This window comes from Puntigrus tetrazona, chromosome 5, assembly GCF_018831695.1.
Source record: "Puntigrus tetrazona isolate hp1 chromosome 5, ASM1883169v1, whole genome shotgun sequence".
NCBI classification, from domain to species: domain Eukaryota; kingdom Metazoa; phylum Chordata; class Actinopteri; order Cypriniformes; family Cyprinidae; genus Puntigrus; species Puntigrus tetrazona.
This window is the reverse complement of record NC_056703.1, coordinates 26,827,456-26,848,930: the sequence shown is the minus strand read 5'-3', so window position 1 is coordinate 26,848,930 and position 21,475 is coordinate 26,827,456. Positions and strand designations below refer to the sequence as shown.

At 36.9% G+C, this 21,475-nt stretch overlaps 1 protein-coding gene across 7 annotated transcripts in view; it reads left to right on the top strand.

The window, feature by feature from the left end:
- The window catches only part of clip1a (CAP-GLY domain containing linker protein 1a), a 30,551-nt gene that overhangs the window by 2,918 nt on the left and 6,158 nt on the right, over positions 1 to 21,475 (top strand). For 3 of the 7 annotated variants that reach the window (XM_043239156.1, XM_043239154.1, XM_043239152.1), the window contains exons 2-23: positions 1,200 to 1,462; positions 1,753 to 2,252; positions 4,329 to 4,453; positions 4,537 to 4,753; positions 5,986 to 6,183; positions 8,391 to 8,494; positions 8,964 to 9,024; positions 10,528 to 10,632; positions 12,484 to 13,383; positions 14,438 to 14,533; positions 14,682 to 14,739; positions 14,830 to 14,913; positions 15,008 to 15,164; positions 15,343 to 15,508; positions 16,494 to 16,709; positions 16,903 to 17,043; positions 17,751 to 17,836; positions 18,195 to 18,315; positions 18,489 to 18,541; positions 19,325 to 19,442; positions 19,820 to 19,905; positions 21,189 to 21,309. In XM_043239156.1, coding sequence (XP_043095091.1) covers positions 1,372 to 1,462; positions 1,753 to 2,252; positions 4,329 to 4,453; positions 4,537 to 4,753; positions 5,986 to 6,183; positions 8,391 to 8,494; positions 8,964 to 9,024; positions 10,528 to 10,632; positions 12,484 to 13,383; positions 14,438 to 14,533; positions 14,682 to 14,739; positions 14,830 to 14,913; positions 15,008 to 15,164; positions 15,343 to 15,508; positions 16,494 to 16,709; positions 16,903 to 17,043; positions 17,751 to 17,836; positions 18,195 to 18,315; positions 18,489 to 18,541; positions 19,325 to 19,442; positions 19,820 to 19,905; positions 21,189 to 21,309 — 3,804 coding nt within the window. In that variant the 5' untranslated portion in view covers positions 1,200 to 1,371. The remainder of the gene's footprint in view (positions 1 to 1,199; positions 1,463 to 1,752; positions 2,253 to 4,328; positions 4,454 to 4,536; positions 4,754 to 5,985; positions 6,184 to 8,390; positions 8,495 to 8,963; positions 9,025 to 10,527; positions 10,633 to 12,483; positions 13,384 to 14,437; positions 14,534 to 14,681; positions 14,740 to 14,829; positions 14,914 to 15,007; positions 15,165 to 15,342; positions 15,509 to 16,493; positions 16,710 to 16,902; positions 17,044 to 17,750; positions 17,837 to 18,194; positions 18,316 to 18,488; positions 18,542 to 19,324; positions 19,443 to 19,819; positions 19,906 to 21,188; positions 21,310 to 21,475) is intronic. The other 4 variants (XM_043239155.1, XM_043239157.1, XM_043239158.1 and 1 more) reach the window with 4 other exon arrangements.

The following is a 21,475-nucleotide window of genomic DNA, read 5'->3' as shown; positions in this document are numbered from 1 at the left end:
AAAACGCTTTATAATTTGGTTCATCCGTGGAAGTTCCCGCATGATTAGTTGTGATTTATTTGCGTTCGTGAGAGAATTAGTCTCTAAGTACATGCAGCATTTCTCTTTTCAGATGATCTCAATCACATGTGCAGCGTGTGTGACCAGGAGTGCGTGGAGCCAAGTTATCGCCGAGATTATTTCAGCATGTTGTTATTTTTTTGAGCAAATGTAAACCACGATAATCTGCCTATGTAGCATTTACGGGTCGGTTTATGGCAGAGCGGTCTGGTAGAGGTTACTTGAACGTTATTGTCAAGCATTTCGAGTCTGATAAAAGAAAAATGATGTTTGTTTTTATGTTTTAAATAGAAAAGAAGATTTGAATAGTTTTTAAATTGCCATTTGACTTTTTGCAGGTTGTTTTTTTCAGCTGACATTTCGCTTGGTGTCACAAATGCTTGCGAAAGGCAACCGCGCAAGACAGTTATCACGTTGGAAATGGCGTGTTAGAGTTTGAAGTGGAATACAGTGCGTTCTACAACAAGGGTCAAACGTTTCAACTATGCGCCAGCGACACCATTAGCAAGCAGTTTCAACTCTCAGAATTCACTTCCGCATTTGAATGTGGCTAATAGATATCTGTCGGTCATATGTTGTTTGCGGGATCAGAAACCTCATTAGATCAAGTGATGGGCAATATGTGTGGTATAATGTGAATATTTGAGAAACGCCAACAGTGACATCATTATACAACGGTCAGTGTTAAAGAAGGGCTGCAGTTGTTTATTGAAATGAAGCGTGAAAGATAAAATAAAACGGGCTTTTATAAGAGGAGGGGATTTTCTTTGAGGGTATCAAATCTCGAATCCTCTAATTCTTTGAATTAATGCCACTCACTTTATTTCAGCCCAAGCTCACTACGTACTTTGCTGATATCTAATTCTCAAACTTTTTAATACATAAAGCCCTTTACTCAATATTAGTGCTTGAGTGTATGACCGGATAGAGTTGGCTTTGTTGTGACAGTGCAGTCAGCGCATAGGAAGTTTGCTGTTACGTATTGCTTATGTGTGCAGCGTGAAATAGTCTTTACACTTTACACACCACCAACATAGCAATGAAACGATGTGTTGGGCTGCGTGAAAACGGCACAATCAAGACACATCCTTGCGTATGTCGCGCACGCTCATATATTTCTCTTTTCCTTCTCTGCACAGACGCTGCTGCACTCCTTTCTCCCTCACTTTTTTTTTTTTTTTTTTTTTTTTTTTTTTTAATTTAATTTTGTTTTGTAACTTTTTTTTTTTCTACACCGTTGCTCCGAACTCAACAGTCAATGTTTGTTGGCGAGGAGACGTGCAAATATAGACGGGCTATTTCAGAGCAACAATGAGCACATCAAAACCCAGTGGACTCAAAGCGCCCAGCAAAATTGGCCGATCAGCCAATGCCGGGGTAACAAAGACGTCTCCTTCTGCAGGTAAGAGCCATCTCTTTTTACTGTAGGCTGTATATTTAATATAAAGTATCGATAATATTCTTTCCAAAGTAGCTCAGTAGTTCATACGTAAAATAAAAACCATTTAATTAAATTGTTTATACGTTTTTGGGTGAACTAACCCTTTAAGGTTCATTTTATTTGTTCATTTCAAATCTGAACAGTTTCTTTCGGCTGTTTAAAAGCCTCTGAGAACTTTTGAGTTTCTTTGAAAAGTTAATACGCCGTTGTGGTAGTTATTTTGAACAATTTCTTTCCTTTCTTTGGAACAGGTGCTGCTAAATCTACTCAAGGTGACAAATCGTCAGCCGAAGCCCAGGATGCAGGAGAACAGTTCAAGATTGGGGATCGTGTCTGGGTTAACGGCAACAAGCCGGGCGTCATTCAGTTTTTAGGAGAGACCCAGTTTGCCCCGGGCCAGTGGGCTGGAATTGTACTTGACGAGCCGATTGGGAAAAACGACGGTTCTGTGTCAGGTGTGCGCTATTTTCAGTGCGAACCGCTGAAAGGTATTTTCACGCGGCCGTCCAAGCTTTCACGCACAGAAGGTGAGCCGGATGGAACGACGACGGCTCCCCCGTCCCGTGCTGCGTCACCCACACCCTCCACTGCATCGGTGTCCGCTTCAACCAAGAAACCAGCTTCACCCACTAAAACCTCTACGCCGGCCTCGGAGCTGGTGCGGTCGAAGAGCGAGTCGGTGTCCAATCTGTCGGAGACCGGCTCGGTCAAGAAAGGTGATCGGGAACTGAAGATCAACGACCGAGTGCTGGTGAGAATGTTGTGGTGCTAAAGTGATGAGCGTTATTGATAGTTTCGCTGACCGCCAGTTATTTTTAAGCGGTCTGCATTAAGTAGTAAAATGCACGTATTAAATATTAAATGAGGTGAAATTCAGCGAACAGCTATATTTTGTACAGGCAAGCAAATGAAGCCGTAATATAAACGCATTGTGTTGTGTTTTCCATAGAAAAAGCTTAAAAGGAAAACCATTCGTATTCCGGCCTCAATCTGCTGTTCTATGTAAACTACGCATCAATAATTGATATTTTAATATCAAGGCAATTTAAGTGTTCCTACAATGCTGTTTAATGAGTGAAATATTGCCGCTGATGCTTGATAAGGAATTGTAAACGGCCAAAACTTCTAGTTTTGAGAGGTGATCTAAATATTCACGTCTGCGAATCAGATGGAAGATTGACACGCTCGTGCTGCAGTTCTGTGGAGGTTTCTGTATAAAGATTTTTGCATCAAAAAACACCATCATTTATTAGTAATACGCTATTTTCTGTCCTGTTTTGACCACCCTCATCAAAAACGCTCTGTTTGTATGCTGTGGCAGTTTGTAGACTGGGAGGTGAACGCCCACTGCTACGATTGGCTGTCGGTTGCGTCTGTCCTTCACAGATGGGTGCTGGCGTGTTTTAGGTTACAATCGCACACATGCACCGTACATATCAAGCAATCTGTAATAACAAACAAAGCAGCAGTCAAGAAAAAACGGTTAAAAACTGCGTGGTGCAACGTCAGATCCAGTGTAGTCTGCACACAGCATCAACTTTTAGGTTCAGTCTTTCTGAACGTCCTGCGTCTAATCCTGCCTTATCTGTAAACAGATATTTTCAGTGCTAAAATGAAGTAAACCAAGGGCCGTGTTCTTACTGGTGCAATCTGGAACTTCAGTAAAGTTTGTCGTTTGATTTCGGGCATAGTTTTATTTGCCTACTATGTGCAAAAATAGGTGAGTGGGGCTAAACAGACAGGAAACAGGCGCCCATCATCTCCTGTGGTGGTGTTTAGCAGCAATATTACATCATAAAATAGCACATTCCACGACCTTTTTGACAGACTGGCTTCAGTATCAGCTGTTTTTAGACTTCGAAATCAAAATATCAAGGGAACTTTGATCTCATGACACCTTTAAAGCATTATTTACAGTATTATAATGCATTTAAATGATGTTTTTAAAGCATTATATCGCATTCATAATTCCATATAAAATGTTTTGTTGTATCAAGAGTTTTTCAATCTAACCTTACAAGCTACAGTAAATTTATCTTGAATCTTTCAGTTGTACATATTCACATCCTCAAGCTCTTACGCTTCTGGTCAAAAGATTGCAGTTTTGTATTTTTTTTTTTTTTTATGTTTTTGAAAGATATGCACACCAAGGATCTTTTTCTCCTTTTTCTTTTTCTTTTTGCTTTGCTTTACTTTATTATTATTATTATTATTATTATTTATTATGTATTATTTATTATTACTTTATTATTTATTATTATTATTATTCTGAAATGACAGTAAAGTTTAAAAAAAATTTCCTATGTAAAATAATTGTGGTTCTTTTTCCAAAAATATCAGGCATGCGGTTGTTTTCAATATTGAGGGATTTCTTTATAAAAGCCATTTAAAAACCTGTTGGCCGTCAGTGTATAAGCTTAAAAACTGACATGTTTAAACCTTCAAATTTTGAACGTTTGAAACCGAACCATTCAAGATAAATATTTGTGTTATAATTGTCTCAGCTGTAGAAATATGATACATTCAACTATAAAATGGAATTTCAAAGTTCAAATAGCAATATATGTGAAATAATCATAATATATATTTTGGCTGTGTAGCCCTATAGCATAGTTTAACATCAAAGCATTCAAAATATATATATATTTTTGTTTCTTTGTATGTATGCATAATAACAGCTGAAATGCTGTATACCGCATATATTGGATATATTTATAAACTTTGTACTGAGAAACGTTGTACCGGTGAATTTTCAGGCTGTCACAACTATTCAACCGTTTAGAAATCCTGTGTAATGGAATGCATTTGTTTCTTTCACATATTTTAGGTTGCTGGCACAAAAGCTGGTGTAGTGCGTTTCTTAGGCGAAACCGATTTTGCCAAGGGTGAGTGGTGTGGAGTTGAGCTGGACGAGCCCTTGGGAAAGAATGATGGTGCTGTGGCTGGAACCAGGTACTGTGGCCTCTTCTTACAAAGAGGTAAATGATCAGAATTATATCAGAACGTCTTTCATGAATGGATTTATGCATCATTAGGTATTTCCAGTGCCAGCCCAAGTACGGTCTGTTTGCCCCAGTGCACAAGGTGACCCGTATAGGTTTTCCCTCCACTACCCCCGCCAAGGCAAAGACCACCGTGCGGAAGACAGCGGCCACACCGTCAGGACTGAAACGCAGCCCCAGCGCCTCCTCCATCAGCTCCATGAGCTCCGTGGCTTCATCTGCGAGCTGCAAGCCAAGCCGAACAGGACTGGTGAGTTACAGCCGTCCTCATGCGCAGGCGTGTCTTTGGTAACAGAGCAAAATCGGTCTTTTCTGGGATATTAGCAGCACCAAAACTGCAAAATCATTTCCAATACTGTGGGGGTTTTTATCAGCAATTTTTTTTGGCAAACATTGAGCGAGTTGTCAAGCCAGGTCTCAGACAAATAGAGCAATGTTTGATAGCAGAATCACACGAACAAATTCAATGACATGTTGCCCTGTTTTAGTGTGCAGCGTTTCAGGAAAACCAGCTTACAAATGACTTGCCTAGACAAATACCTGCTCTCTACCAAAATTAGGCTTGTTATAAAATCTGGATTTCTAAAATTAGTTTTTCCACTTTATCTGTGCTAACATCAGACTGGTTGTTTCTATAAATCTAATCCTTTTCTAATAGCATGCTAAATGTATCTCATGTTCCCAAAATCCAAAGAAAAATCTGTAGTTTAATGAAGGGTTTTTTTTATCGTTGTAGAGTCGATGTTGTTTACTTTGCAGTAAAAACACACAGTATTTTAAGATATATATAATACATGCATTACCAATTCTTCACATGGGCTGTTGGTTCTTTCGAGGTTTATTGCTACTCATGTTTTAAAATCTGTGTAAATGATTGAACAGATTGGCCGCATAATACTTATTTCATATGTAAAGATGTTACCAAAATTATAGCAGGAGCTGTGTACTTTAAACTGTGTACGGAGTGTTCAAAACAGAGGGTCAAAGTTAGAAAATGTCCATATTTCTAGTTGATGGATGCTTTTTTAATGTAAAAATATTGTTTCAAGTGATTTTATTAAATAATTGAAAAAAAATGGCTTTTAAAGGACAGCTGTTACGCCCCTTTTTACAAGATGTAATTCCCCAGAATGTTTCAGCTCGGAATAATCCACAGATCATTTATGTTATATATTTCTATTATTTTAAATGGAAGCAGAAATGCGCCGTTTTCTTGGCGCACATGAGCATGTGAGCACTCAGTTAAGTTCTCATTCATGTCTTATTGTGCTTAAACTGTCAAAAGTTTATGTAAAAAAACAACAACAAGAAAACCACAGTCGGTTATGTCTGCGAAGTGTTTTATATTAGGTAGGTGACAACAGCATAATATGTAGAAGCTGTACTGCTGCCTGCGCTGGTAATATGACCTAAACACCCACTTCAAGACGGTGTGTGTATCTGTAGTCTTAAATATCCTGAATGATTTTTTTTTCTCTGAAGTTGACTGAGACGTCTACGAGGTATGCGAGGAAGATCTCTGGCACGACAGCACTTCAGGAAGCCCTGAAGGAGAAACAGCAACACATCGAGCAACTCCTCGCAGAACGTGACCTGGAGAGAGCCGAGGTTGCCAAGGCAACCAGCCATGTGGGCGAAGTGGAGCAGGAGCTTACGATATTGAGAGAAGGCCAGGAGCAGGTTAGACCTAGCTATGTCTTTTGTCTGCTTATTTATTCCGCATCAAGTAAGGAACAATGGATGGCAGGCCATTGAATTAGAGAAAAATATTGCGTGGTAATGCGCAACACAAAGAGGGTGTTTTTTCCTGTTATTTTTTAATAATTTTCTTAATCAGCCTGCTGTCAGTTACCACACCTCAAGACGTTTTTCAGGTTTAAATTTAGCAAAATGCTCTAGAAATGTCATGTGGTCCTTTTTTTGTCTTTCTGCTTTACATTTAATTTGTTTTTTTACATGTAATTTTTTTTGTACTTGTAGTTACTAAGTACAGATTATTTATACATTGTTGAAATATAATTAGCAGTTTATTTCTGTAATACACTGCACGTCTTTTAAAATCAATGTCAAACCAATGAAAACAGCCCAAACCAGCCCAAAATATATAACACGTTTGATATCCTCTGATCTGAAGTATTCAAACAAATCAAACTGTGACACAATGCCATTTTCTATGACATTTGTCAACTCAAATCTGCAGATTGCCTTTGACTTTCAGCAACTAACATCATCTTCAATAGACTCAGAATCTAGGCAAACGCTGTGTAGAGTATACCAGCCTTTAGAAAGTGAGCTCATCAGGTGCGTCCATTCTGAGTACTTTTCTGAATTGCATCCGGAAATGATCTTTGGCCAAATGTGCTCAAGCTGTAGATACTTTTGAGTGTGAAACAGAAGAGTTTGGACAGCTGATATTGATGTTAGAGTTCTGGGAATGCATTAATATTAGTGAGGTGACCATTTTTTCAGACAATTACAATATAAATGGAGATCATTAACATCAGCCCCCCTCCATGTTTGAGATAATATTAGCAAGGCATAACATAAAATTGTTTATGGATTTGTTTTGGAACGCAAGACTAATTCATGAACGGTGATCAATCAAAAAACTGATGTCTCATGCAAATCCGATATTTTGGAAAGCATGCATTTTACCTCATTTAGCTTCATTTTACCTAATGTTGAAAAATGAAATGAACTAAAAATAAACATTTTGCTAATATTTTTCACAAATAAGTAAACTAATTGTCGGTTGCTTAAGCTGTTTACAAGTTATGACTTGCGTTGGCAAGTTTAATTAATGTTATCCGCATTACGTTTAATCTGTAACAACACTGAACGTTTATAAAGACACATTTTGTCACTAACTTTTATATGCATTATATAAACACGAGCATGTTCTTCTAGTTATAACTAAATGAGCAGTTAGTCAACTAATCACAAACATTATTTTGGGGATGCACGATAAACAGATATGTAATGTGCATTTTGTCAGTGAAGCCAGCTCTATTTATGAGCAGCATTTACTACACAGAACCAATGTTTACTGACGAGCTGGGCAAAAACACGCTGATAATGAATGTGGATTTGTGCAGCTTGTCAGTGAACAATTCTGATTACAGAACCGGCTTATCGGACGATGTTCACTGTACATTCCTAATTTATATCAATATACTGTGAGGTGGGGAACTACACCACGATAACTTACAGTTATAGAAATAGTTTGTGGGTGTACAGTTCGCACCACTCGGATCATTTGCAGATATCTTGCACGCAGTATGCATGTTTTAACTAGAGTTCAATGCACAGTTTAGAAGATTTAACTGCTTTTGGTAAAGTTCTGTTTGTGGAATGAAATGTTTATTAGATATTCAAATACTAAAAACTCCACTTTTATAGCATATGAAAAGTATTATAGCCTTTATAAGCTAATGATGAGGAAGAACGAGTGCTCATTTACGTCAGTGCTAAAGCTCTGAGGTTCTAATAAAAGCCTTTCTTCCCCTTCTTTCTGTTTCAGAAGTAGTGGCTGTAAAATTAATTCATGAACGTCATACACTTTTATCTATCAGTGTGCTGCCTTTATATACTGGCATGGGATTGATTACAGAATTTACTAATACAGCAGCACTTCCATAATGTTATACCTATATCTCTAGATATTTCTCAGGGTAATTGTGGATGACGGTAAGGCAAAATCATCTTTTTATTTTATACCCCTTCACCTATCTATTCCTCTTGAAAGAGATTTTTAAGGGATAGGGGTAAAATATTATATATTATTAGCGCAATAAGCTATTCATTTAATCAGTTCAGTACATTTTTAATGCAAGTTAATAGGTTTAAGTGAATTATGTGAATGTAATTGGTTTGAATGGTTTATGTAGTATGTGTTGGAGGTTGATGCCAAAATGGACCAGCTGCGAGCGCTTGTGGAGGCTGCGGACAGAGAGAAGGTGGAACTGCTCAACCAGCTGGAGGAGGAGAAGAGGTGTAGTATTAATAAATCGATTTAAGATTTCGTATTAAAGCGTCTGAAACGGTTTAAAAAAAGACATATAATTAACCTTAGAGCTAGTGGACACAGTGGTCACTGATAATTAATATAGATATTGTTGATGCAGGGGCATATGAAGAGTTCAGAGGGGGCTTGCATTTTTCTTAACAGCATTTCTGAATTCTCTCTTTCTGGCAATTTCATAAAATAGCATTTACATCCATTTTAGAGTTACTTACAGCTGACATGTACTCGCTTTTAAGTTAAGTTATAGTTTCTATATTTATTACATTATTAATACATGTGTATATATGTGTGTGTGTGTATTTCTATGCCTCATGCCTGGCAAATAAAAAATATAAATACATATAAAATAGGATTCTTACAACACAGCTGATGAAGGAATAAGAATGTAAAATGAAAGTAATTACTGACAATGATAAAGTTTTATTGTCTCAAACAGGAGGGTGGAGGACCTGCAGTTTCGGGTGGAGGAAGCTTGCATTACCAAAGGGGATTTGGAGGTATTTGAAAAGTTTTGTTCTGATATAACATTCAGGCTCATAGTTGTGGTCACACTAGACTTCGATCCATTCACTGAATTTACACGGCTAGATTCTTGACCAATAGAGGTTCTAAATAGCACAGATTGACCGCTAACACAGACTTCAAAGCTGCAGGTATATGAGTACATTGTATATTTTTCACATTTTCAATGTTATCCGTGTCTGTTATTTACATCTTGCTTGTTTAAAACGGAAGCCCTAAGAAAGGAGCCTTCAACGCTGCTCCTGGAGAGCTGCTCCTCTGCAGAATTCAGCTCCAAGCCTAGTCAAACACACCTGAACCAGATCATCAAGGCGTTCAGCATAACTAATAATTACAGGCAGGTGTGGAGCAGAAGTCTGCAGGATGGGTGCTGTCCTGCAGCAGGGTTGTGGCATCATATTCACATTTACTACTCCCTCATTTCAATTTTGAGCCAAATAAAGATCCAGTTTTACCACATTGAGCAAGGTCTGCTAGTGTTTTGTTGACCAAACTATGACGTTACTATGTATCCATTAAGCAGAACTTGAAACATAAGCATTTTCAAATATTACACACGACTTAGTCACACTACTTTGAGTTCAATATATCCGAATGAATCATCTGCTAAATGAAAATTGAAAGTGCCGTAATATTTCTGTTAGTTCATATTTTCTGGTGTTGTGTTCTCTTGTCCTGTTCATGAATCGAGCGCTCTTGATAGGTTCACTGATCGTTTTCAGCCTTCATTATCGCACATTTGAGTTGTTTTCATGTCTCGACCTACTTCAAAAATAACTCATGTTATTTTCATCCATTCAAATTCATGAAAGTGCTGGCTAATGATTTTAGGTTATAAAACATGCAAATCAGCAACCTAGACAATGAATTCTTGTGGAGATGCTTTAAATACTTGCTTAGTCGTAGCAATACTAAGTCAACAAGGCCAGTAGTTTTACAAGTGAATTTCCGTGTAAAACAGATACTACATTATCGACCTTCAAGATCGTTTGTCAAGTTGGTCATCCAGCCCGCACGATGTACAGCATGACTTTAAATATTTTTGGATTTTTTTATTCGGTAGGGTAACACATAATTAATCTGTAATGCTGTAACAAGTCACTAACCTACATGAAGATCTACACAAACTTCAGTATTCCCATTCTCTTTGTTGTGGTCAAAGTACTGTTTTTGTTACTGTTCCTAACCCCATTCACTTTAATGCTGCATGGCGTTTGGCAATGTCTGCCGTTTTGTTTTGTTTGGCCATCATCAGCATGTCTATAAGCATCGACCGATATTCCGTTCCAATATTTCTTCACACTTTTCTCAGCTGTGGCATTGATTTGACTTGCATTCATCACAACATCTTCCTGCTCCTTATTTTCCGCGTTACATTTCCACAACTGTCCTCCTCACCCCCTCGTCTTTCTGCATCAGGCTGGCATGTGATGGTGGCACTGGTTGTGTTTCTTCCTCTCCCCTTTCTGTACTAACAGACGCAGACGCAGCTGGAGCATGCCCTTCTTAAGGAGCTTGAACAGAGTCTTCTCTTTGAAAAGACCAAAGCTGACAAACTTCAGAGGGAGTTAGAAGACTCTAGGGTAATGGATCTTCACCTGGGCTGTGGGTCAAGGATCACTGAAGACATGATACAATGCCCCAGCTATTTTTTTTTTTTTTTTTTTTTTTGTGTCAGGGCATCAGTAAAGGGGTCTTCACTGCATGTTGTTCAATTATTCTAATTAATAACAAATTTGAGGAATGATTACTAACACACTAAATTTCTAATTGCTGTAATATCATTGTGGTGCCTTAATATACATATAGGTGTAGAAGAACACGAATGTGTTTTTTAACAGGGTTCCCACAGTCATAGAGAACCCTCAGTCCTATAGAAAATCCATAAAAACTTAGGACGTTCTATAGGAAATAAAGGCTTTATATATATTAGAGTATATTGGTTGGTTCTGCAAGCCTTTTTTACATTCATTGTTTTTTATAGGGATTTTAAAACGTGTTTTTTTTTTTTTTTTTTTTTTTTTTTTAAAGCGTTTTAAGCTATGAACAAAACCACCAGCTATAAAGTGAAGGATAACTTTACATGTTTTAACTTTTATTTGAAGCGCAAAAGTATTTAAAAATCTTAAAGACAAAGGTAAAGACAGTGTGCTTAATGGCTTCAACAAAGTATTATGAAATACAATTAATTAAAAATGAATTTATATGTATATGCAGTGGCCAAAACTGAAGTCTTGAGAGGATATTCCTCTGCTAGAGTTTAAAAGACAACAAGTAGTTGTTTTTAGTTCTTGCATTGTATCATTACTGCTTACTTGTGTTTTTCATCAGGCCACTTCTGTGTATATAGACAAAATATATTTTTATGTTTATTACAAAATAATTTCATTTTCTTTAGAACATCATGGGTGATGTACTTTTTTTTTCACCAGGTTCAAAAGGACTTCGCTGTAAATCACGATTCTTTTTTTTTTTTTTTAAATTGACTTCGAGTCAAGCATACACTGTCAGTCAACAAGATCAGCGCTCACAGTCTGTTAGGGAAAGGTTGTGTAAAGCAGAGGGTTGAATTTTATTAAAATTTAAATCTGATTAAAGGTTTAATTCACCCCAAATTCACCCTCATCTGTCATTAATTACTCACCCTTATGTAGTTCCAAACTCGTAACACAAAAACACAAATTAAGATATTTTGAATGAAATCAGAGTGTTTTCTGACCTTTCATAGACAGCGCACACACACAAATGAAATGTTCCCAGGTAATTATATCAGTGTGAAACAGTGACATTTAGTAATGCTGCGATGAATGTAATAAACGTTGTTGATGTCTAGGGAAAGTGTGCGATGTGATACTCCTTAAAATTGTGGAAGATGTAACTCGAGAGAGTAAACTGTTATTTTTGTTTACTTTGTGCAAAAAAAAAAAATAAAAAATTTTGTAGTGTCACAAAACCACAAGTTAAGCCACGTCAGATATCATCAAAAATATCTTAATTTGTCTTTCAAAGATGAATGAATTACGGATTTGGAACGACATGAGTGAGTAATTAATGACGTAATTTTCATTTTGGGGTGAACGAACTCTTTAAACAAACAAACTGGCTGCCCAACAGTTTCTATGAACAATTTACGGACAAGATCATGATAATCTATTTAAGTGTGGGAACCCAGTTAGATCAGTTTTGAGGTTGGTGGTAGTTCACTTTCTAGTAAAGTGAAAATAATCCTCCAAAATATGTCTCAGGCTTTTTTTAAACTTGGCTTAGGTAACACTGCTCCTATATTGAAATGAACTACATTTCTATAAAAAGATATTTAAAATGATCCACTTTAACCTGAAAAGATGACCATATCCATACCTTCAAATTACTTCTCACTTATCCATGTAGCACACATACACCAGTTAAATAAAAGACCTTTTTTTTTCTTTTAGGTGGCCACAGTCTCTGAGAAGTCCCGTATACTGGAGTTGGAGCGGGATCTTTCGTTAAGAGACAAGGAGGTAGCTTCACTTCATAAGTCACTGGAAGCTTTATCAGGTCAGGATGGGGTTACTGACTCCACCATGGCAATACTCCAGGAGGAACTCTGTTCCCTCCGTAAACAGCTGGTCGCTCAAAGTGACAGTCACCAAGCAGAGCTGTCTTCCTTGCGTCAGATTCTTGCGACTCGAGAAAAAGAACACGGTGAATCTCTGTCACAGCTCCAGTCATCCTCAGGTCGCTTATCGAAGGATAACGAGCAGCTTTTAGGTCAGTTGGCAAAATCAAAGGAGGAGAATTCAAATATCATCGAGGAGTGGTGTGCTAAACTAGCATCAGTCGAGGCCTCACACCTGCAAGCCTTGGAGGAGCTCAAAACCTCGCATGAGGCAAGCAAATCTGAGCTGCTGGATGTACACAATGCTCTGGAACAGTTGAAATTGAAACAAAAACTGGATCTCGAAGACCTTGCTAACAGACATGCTTCTGAAACCGTGGGGTGGACGGGTGAAGCCAAAGAGCACAAGGCACAGCTCCTGAAGGTCACCGAAGAGAAAGAACGGCTCGTAGAAACGCTACGCACCAATTTGGAGAAGGTAGAGGAGCAGCACCTGGTGGAGATGGAGGAGGTCTTGGGAAAACTTCACAGTGCTGAGCTCAGGGTAAAAGAGCTAGAGGACACAGGAGATAAGTTAGGTCAGCAGTTGCATGAAAAGTCACAAGAAGCTATGGAGCAAAAAACAGCCCTTCAGACTCTGCAGTCACAGCAAAGTCAAGGGAACCAAGAGATGCAAAGGTTATTGACCCAAATAGAGGAGGCAAAAAGCCAATCCAGATCTCAGGAAGAAAAGGTAGGCCTTAATATCCAATTTTATGTAGAACCTGCGTAAAAAGGAATCTAAAAAAGGCTGATAATGAAGAATCGACAGCAGTTGCCAAAGACTTGGCACAAATGCTATGTTCTTTGGAGTGCAAACTCCTTTTATTTTTAGATTTTCCAAGACATTTTGTGATGAAATAATAGTTAGGTTAGCAATTACAAAACACACAAAATTAATTTTATTAAATGTCTAAGTTGCCATTTTCTACTCAACATAAATGCATGGAAACTGGAGCTTAGTGACAAAAGCCTTTTATAAAAGAATTCCAGAATCATTTCAGCTGTTCTGAAGCCATATGATAGCTTCATATAAGAAACAGACAGGAATCATTTTGTCAAATCTCATCGGACACATTGACGGCGCAATGTGCAAAATTTTAAATCAGTGGTTTTCCATGACAATGATTTTACAGTTAAAACTGCAGGTCATTCATTCATTCAGTCATTCATTGTTATTCATTCCTATTGTTTGCAATTGTCTTATCATGTCATTTGTGCTTTCTGCATAATAGGGCTGCATGATTTATTGAAAAAAAAAAAATTCAGTATTGCAATTGTGAAATTGTCAGCTGTGATTTAAGTAAATATATGTGCCGTGTTTCAGAATGAACTCAAATGAAAAGTTGGATTGAAATTAAAACAGCCAGAAATATTAGTATTGTAATTTTAATGTTGTAAATGAAAAACCTTTTGTAAATGAAGAACATTTATTTTTTTGGCATTTTCAATTTTGTTATTTGGTAGTAATAATTCTTATAATTAATGTAGTTTTATTGCCTTTTTCATATACAATTACAAACTTTTTTGCAAATTGTTTTTTTTTTTCTTCTCCATATCATGTAGCCCTATACATTCATGGTAACATTGTATTTACGAGTGTTCTGAGATTTTATTTTCCATGATGTTTTAGTCCTTCACATTTAAGTTCCAATGCGTATGACTGGCATGGTATGAATGTGTGCGGTATTCCTCATGTTTTTCCCCCTGTCATTTCCCTCCATTATGGTGCTACACCCTTGCTTTAGGCCACTGGGTTAAACTCTGTACTAGAGGCTAAACAGCAAGAGCTGAATGGCCTGTTGCAGGAAAAGATCTCTCTGGAGCAAGAAGTTAGTGAGCTGGTAAGTGAGTGTGAAGAGGTATCATTTAGTGTCAGGGATGATGGTGGGGTGAAGCTCAAGATCCTCTGATGCACAACACAACAAAATAAGAAAGCAAATACAAGCCAGGTTTCAGCCATAATCCTCATTGACATTCTTAATTTTCTAGAAACAGAATCTTGAAAAAACATCTAACGATCAAGCCAAATCTGCTCAGACTAATCAAGGTACGTGTGTGCACATACTACACAGTTCTGACTAGAAATATGTAATATTTTTAGAGCCTATTAAACTGACTGATTTTCTGCCTATTTCAGAGTTATGTGATGAGCTCAGGAATAAAGAGGAAAAATGCACATCCCTCTCTGCTGAATTAAAGGATATGAAGAGTCAGTGTGCTGGTCAGTACCAAGCTCATCAATGAAATATAAATCAGTGAATTACAGACTAATTCGAATGTTATTATGTATGATTGGCATGTTATTCCATCTTAAGGTTTACAGAGAAATTTGAAAGCAAACGAAGAAAGGATAGTGCTGCTGACCAAAGACAAGACTAAACTTGAGAATGACATTATGGACATGACAAAGTCTTCGGGAGACAGTTCTACTCTGATAACAAAGCTGAATGAGGATATCAAGCAGAAAGAAAGGTCTGCTTTAATATGCTTGATTAAAATGCCTAAAAACAAAACCATGCAGAAAGTAAAAATAAATACTTACCTCGGTTTACGTATTGGATTGATTTAGTTTCTCGGGCCTTATATTTTAGTAGAGAAAAATGTAATCTTGTAAATCAATAACGGATTCTAAAATCCTGTCTAATTTCAGGAGACTAGACGAACTTCAGAACCAGCTTGAAGAGGAGAGGGAGAAGGCAGCTCTGGCTGAGGAGAAACAGTCTCATGCGCAAGTCCAGGCTGAGAATGAGGCCCAAAGCCTTGAGAAGAGACACCAAGCAGAGCTTTCCAGCCTGCAGGAGAGGATCAAGCTTTTGGTGAGAACTGTTGAACTTCACCCGTCACATACTTCTTGTTCCCAACACTGTCTGATTATGGAGTTTAATGTGTAATGATTTTAATGGATAGTTCACCCAGAAATTCAAATGATCAGAATTTCTTCACCCGCATGTCGTTCCAATCACACGGTTCATCTTCAAAACTCAAAGTAAGAATTTTTTAATGAAACCTGAGAATTTAAAGGTCCAGGTAATCAAAATTTAGAAGATCCCAAAGGTAAAATGAATCCATATGAATCAAGCAGTTTACTCCTAGTCTTTTAAAGAGATGCGATTACTTGATGTGTTGGACAGATTTAGCTTTTTAAAGTCATTTTAAGTTGTCTAATGGTGCTTTTCCACTGTGTGGTACAGCTCGACTCCGCTCGGCAAAGCTTTGTTCAGTTTGTGTTTCCACTGCAGTATAGTACCGCGTGTCGTTACAGTCACGCCACCTCTAATGCCGTGACTCCTGGAAAACGCTTTCATCCCATCAAAGGTCTCGCTCGATCCGCTGCCCAGCTGTCAATGGGAGGAACATCTGTACTACATTTTTGGTTGTTAAAAGAAGATGCTCTCGTTCTAAATGATCGCGAATGGCTGTGCTGATTTAAATCTAGTGGTTCTGTGTTTGTCTCATGCTAGTTCAAAGTGATTCTCTCCGGCCAACCGGGGGGTACCGTTTCCCAGTGGAAAACCCCCCAAAATGAACCGTACTGTGCCATGCAGTGGAAAAGTGCCATTACAAACCTATCTGATTTCATTAAAATATCTTTATATGTATTGTTTCAAAGATTAACCAAAGTCCAAAATTTTCATAGTTTGATTAACTATCCCACTTCTAACATTTATTAAAATTTCTGATCCAATTTGAATTGATTCAAACCTTTCTACCAGTTGTGGTAATTTCCCCTCCTTTACGTTCTGCTTATCAAGTGCACTTTTCTACGACTTGAAAATTGACATTTCCCCATTGCCATCTCAGGAGAAAGGTGCTGAGGACAATCAGGCTAAAGCCAAAGACTTGCTTTCTTCGGGAGAGAAAGCTCTCGCAGATGCTGCGGAAAAGCATACAAAAGAAATGCAGGAACTAAACGGCAAGTTTGAAAAAGTGCAACAGGAGCTTCAAGTGTCTCAAAATGAAAGCCTGGAGCTGAGAAAACAGATTGAGGAGTTGAAGACCTTCAAAGAAAAAGCTACAGTAAGACTTCAGTTGTGAACGAGTGTGGGGTTCATTTTGTCAAACGATTAGTTATGATTAGTAGTATCAATTGACAGATTATAAAAGCCATTTGAATTAAAAACATCTAAACTATTCCTTGATGTCTCCTGATGCTTGATTAGAATCAAATGAGTGATCTCAGACTCTAGCCCTTCTGTTAATTTCCACCTAGATCTCAGAGAAAGCAGAACAGACTGCACAGGCCGCAGTGCAGAGACTGACCGAGGAGAACCAACAACTTCAGAAAGACAAGTCTGAGGCTGAGGCTCTGGTGACGCAGCACAAGAACTCAATTCAAGAAATGCATAGCAAGGTAAATGCATGCTGAGGTTAGGGAACAGTTATTCCAAGGTTGCTTTTTACACCTTTGTCATAATGAGGACAAAAGGGATGAAGAGTCTTGTTATATCTGAGATTTCTAGTTTTTGGTATCAAGATTTACCAAATTTCTGGATTCCCTTTTAACGGTTAAATTACATTTTGTTAATCAAAAAGCAGCTGTAATCAATTGAAATCATGAAACCTAACAACAGTTTGTTAAAGGTTTAACAAAAATTACATTTTATAGCCCTGTAAAATCTGCTTAATATTTTTGGGGGTAAAAAATAATTTTCATTAAACAGGTTTACTGTTAATTTTATTTTTTATTTTAGTTTTTTTTTTTTTTTTTTTTTAAATGTCATTGCATTGAGAAGTACATTAGTAATGTATTTATTACAAAATGGAAGCTTAGCAGACGAGTGTGTAGCGCTACAAAAAAAAAGAAATGCGTTGTACCTATCCTTAAAGTACTGTTCACTGAGAGGAAGAACTGTACATTTTGCTTCCTGGGAAAGTTGGTCACAATTTATACAAATGTACAGTTTGGGTCATTTTAAATAATTTGTGTAAATGCAAATTAATGCACATTTCTTTTTAAATCCTGCATATAGGCTATTTCTTCTCAGATATCTGTAGAACAATTTCTATTTACTAGTGTCTTCTTCAGGCTGCTCATTGTTTTTTCTTTGCTTGTCGTAGCTGGATGCTTTGAAGCAGCAGAACTCAGAGTATCAAGAGAACCTGAATTCTGACAGTCAGAAGATCAGCAGCCTCAGTAAAGAGATGTGAGTGTATACGATGCAGTTCTGTATTCTATGGTTTATTCATTCAAATTATTATTAGGGTTGGGATAAAGTGTTCATTTCTGAGATTTAATAACTGCCGGTTAACAAGCATGTTACAAATAATTGACACAGTTAAAACAGCATCTGTTGTCGTTTTTTTTTTTTTTCTCCTCATATTTTTTGGCTATCGTTATAGTAAATATTAATTGAGGGTATTGACACAGACGCAAAAAAAAAAAAAAAAATTGCGAACGCACAATAAAAGTAAACAGTAAAAGGTAAAACAGTGGTTCTTCTGCAGTTTAAAAGAGTGGAAAGAGGCACTGATAAACATAAATAATAATTTTGTGTATTACAGTGAGGAGTTGAAAGAAGCAGACACTGAAAAAGCCCGGGCAGTCGAGGCTCTGAAAAACGATAAGGAAAAGCTAACCCTGGATCTTGCCAGCAGCCATAAAGACAGTAACATTCTGCTAAATGTATGTTCAGCAAAATGTCTAATATTTTGCCGTTTTATTTTACACCAGAAAGTACTCAAAATCCAGCTGCTTAAACTAGTGAACTTTTTATTTATTTGAATATTATCTTTTTCTCATTTATGTGTTGTTTTCTGTTAATATCCTGAATTCTCTTGACTGTTACTTTAATGCAGTTCAAAAAGGAGTGTGACAGTCTCAACGACCAACTGAAGGAGGTGAAAAGGAGGTAATTAACTTTTACAAAAAAGAAATGTATGTACAGTGGAGAATTTGTTACAAAATCATGAAGATGGCAGTACAGACAGTGATGGTGCTTAATAACTGATCTTTACTATAACAATTTATTAATGCTTTTTATACATATATATATATATATATATATATATATATATATATATATATATATGTGTATATATATGTATATGTATGTGTATATATATGTATATGTATGTGTATATATATATATGTGTGTATATATATGTATATGTATGTGTATATGTATGTATATGTATATGTATGTGTATATGTATGTGTATGTGTGTGTGTGTGTGTGTATGTAAGTAACCTGGTCTTACAGACTTAGGTCTGAGTTTTAGTTCCATGCTGTTATTGGCCTACCACAACCTCAAATTATATAGGAATAGTGTCACCATCTACTCTCCCCTCATAACAAACATTTTTTTCTTCTGTGGAACCAAAAAAGAGATGCTTAGGAGAATGTTCAAGTTGCTTTTTTCCCATACAACGAGAGTATAAAGAGAAGATTTTAAATGTATCCCAAAAATTGGCCTATCGTGTCTTCAGAAGTTATGCGGTGGCATTCCTGTTCATCTCCAGTTATTCGGTTGGTGCAGGAATATGTCATTTGAAATGCTTTTTACTTCATAGAAAGCAGCAGTGTGAACATTCCACTAAAGTGCGCGGCTTGACGGCGAATAAATGATGACTTAAGTTAAATGAGTTCTTTGCATGCAGAATGCACTTATCCTGCAATCTGTCTCCTGCGCAGGGAAAGCACTTTCAAAAGTGAATCAGAAAAGGAGAAATCAGCACTTCAGCAGTCTCTTCAAACACAGAGTGCCTTGATCTCAGAAAAGGACAAAGAATTAGACTCTCTGAGGAATGAGGTAACAGCTAAAAAATAAATAATTAAGCAGTTATGGATAATGGACAAATAACTTTATAATCACTTAGAATAAAAAGACAATCAATTACATTTTGACTGTATACTACATACTGTACTGAAGGTATAGCACAAAACTTAACCAATATACATGGTTACATGTGACTAATGTGATATAAGTGCATACTAATCCTAAATGTAGTTATATTTTGTCTTTGTGTCTGTTACCTAAAAACAGGAGCTAGCAGATCTCTTGTTAGATGCGTTGCAGAATTTAACATATTTTTTAGTGCCCCCTTCAGGTGGTCCTTGTCCTATAACGTGTATATATTTAGACTATCAGGAGATGTTTCTAAATGGTTTTCTCTGTATTTGTCGTAGCTGGATGCTTTGAAGCAGCAGAGCTCAGAGTATCAAGAGAACCTGAGTTCTGACAGTCAGAAGATCAGCAGCCTCAGTAAAGAGATGTGAGTGTCTTCAGCCGTTCTCCCACATTGCTATTCTTTGTTTTGTGAAATTTAAGTAATTTCTTTTTTGTATTAGATTTTATATTCATGATATACTTCCACTCAGTTTAAAATCTTGTCTCGATCTCCTAATGATATTTAATTTACTATGTACTTCAACCATGTGTAATACTAGGGAAGGAAAACTTAAAGGTATAGTTCACCCTGTAATAAAAATGTCATCATTTATTCCCCCTCTCGTCCTTGAACTCTCTCTCAGACACACACACACACTCAAGATATTTTGAGGAATGTTGGATAACCAAACAGTTTCTGGACCCCCATTAACTTGCGTAGTATTTTCTTCCATACTGTGGAAGTCAGTGGCTACCAGTATTAACCACATTCTTCAAAATGAGTTAAAGATGACCGAATTTTCATTTCTGGGTGAACTATCCTTTTGAATGTGTACTTTGAAATGTGGGTGTATGTATATATGAAGAATGAATTTGCAAAAAATGATAAACGCACTTACAAAAAAAAGCATGTCTTCACTTTGAGAAGGAGAGGAGTTTCATCAGAGCTGACTAAAAGTGATTGAGGATGGATAATTTCGATGAACTTGATGAACCTGTGAGATGTTCTTAATGCCTAAAAAGATGAAAGCTGAAACGTTTTCACAGAAGTTTGTAAAAGCAGCGTGTTACAATGGTGAAGGAAAAGCCCACTGTATCGCATGTTGTCATATCCATATAAACTATAATCACAACAACAACTACAGGCATCTACATTGTCAACTGAAGACTTTACAAAGATGTTCATTTTTACTCTAAAACATGAAAGGTGGCTTTATCTGCTTTTGCGGAGGATAGAACTGCCCAAGGATCTGTGATACCAGGTTCTCAAATGTAGATACCACAAAGAGGCAAAGCTCATGGACTGCAGCTTTAGGCTATTATTATTTAATCAAAACAACCTAACTGCAGTTTGATTGATATAACTTGAAATCTGCAATTGAAAAAAATTTCTGAAAAAATAAAATAAAATCGGTTGCTGGCTTTTGCAAATTAACTCTTGATATTTACATGCTCCCCTTTTTAGTACTATATACTATATAATGCCTTTGTGACACCCACAAGTAAATTGTAAAGTAAATTGCTGTCATCAAACCTGTAGTATGAGATTTATTTACATATTATTAATTGTTTTAAGAAGTGGAAAGGGAATCCATTGTGATTTTTATTTATTTTTTATTTTTTTAATCTCTCCATGTTGTTTGAATAAACGCTTGTCGTGTGCTTCAGTGAGGAGCTGAAACAAGCTGCTGTCGAAAAAGCCCAGGCAGTCGAGGCTCTGAAAAATGAGAAGGAGAAGCTAACCGTGGACCTTGCCAACAGCCACAAAGACAGTAACATTCTGCTAAATGTATGATAACCCAGTATCTAGATCTTCACGCTAAATTCATTCCTGTTAAAAAATTCGAAAGCAGTCATTTTTAAATGCTAAAGAAAGAAACTGATCTATGTTGTGCAATTTCAATTTTTTTTGCCAAAACATGCAATCTTGTGATGATTAATGCATCGATCTGAGA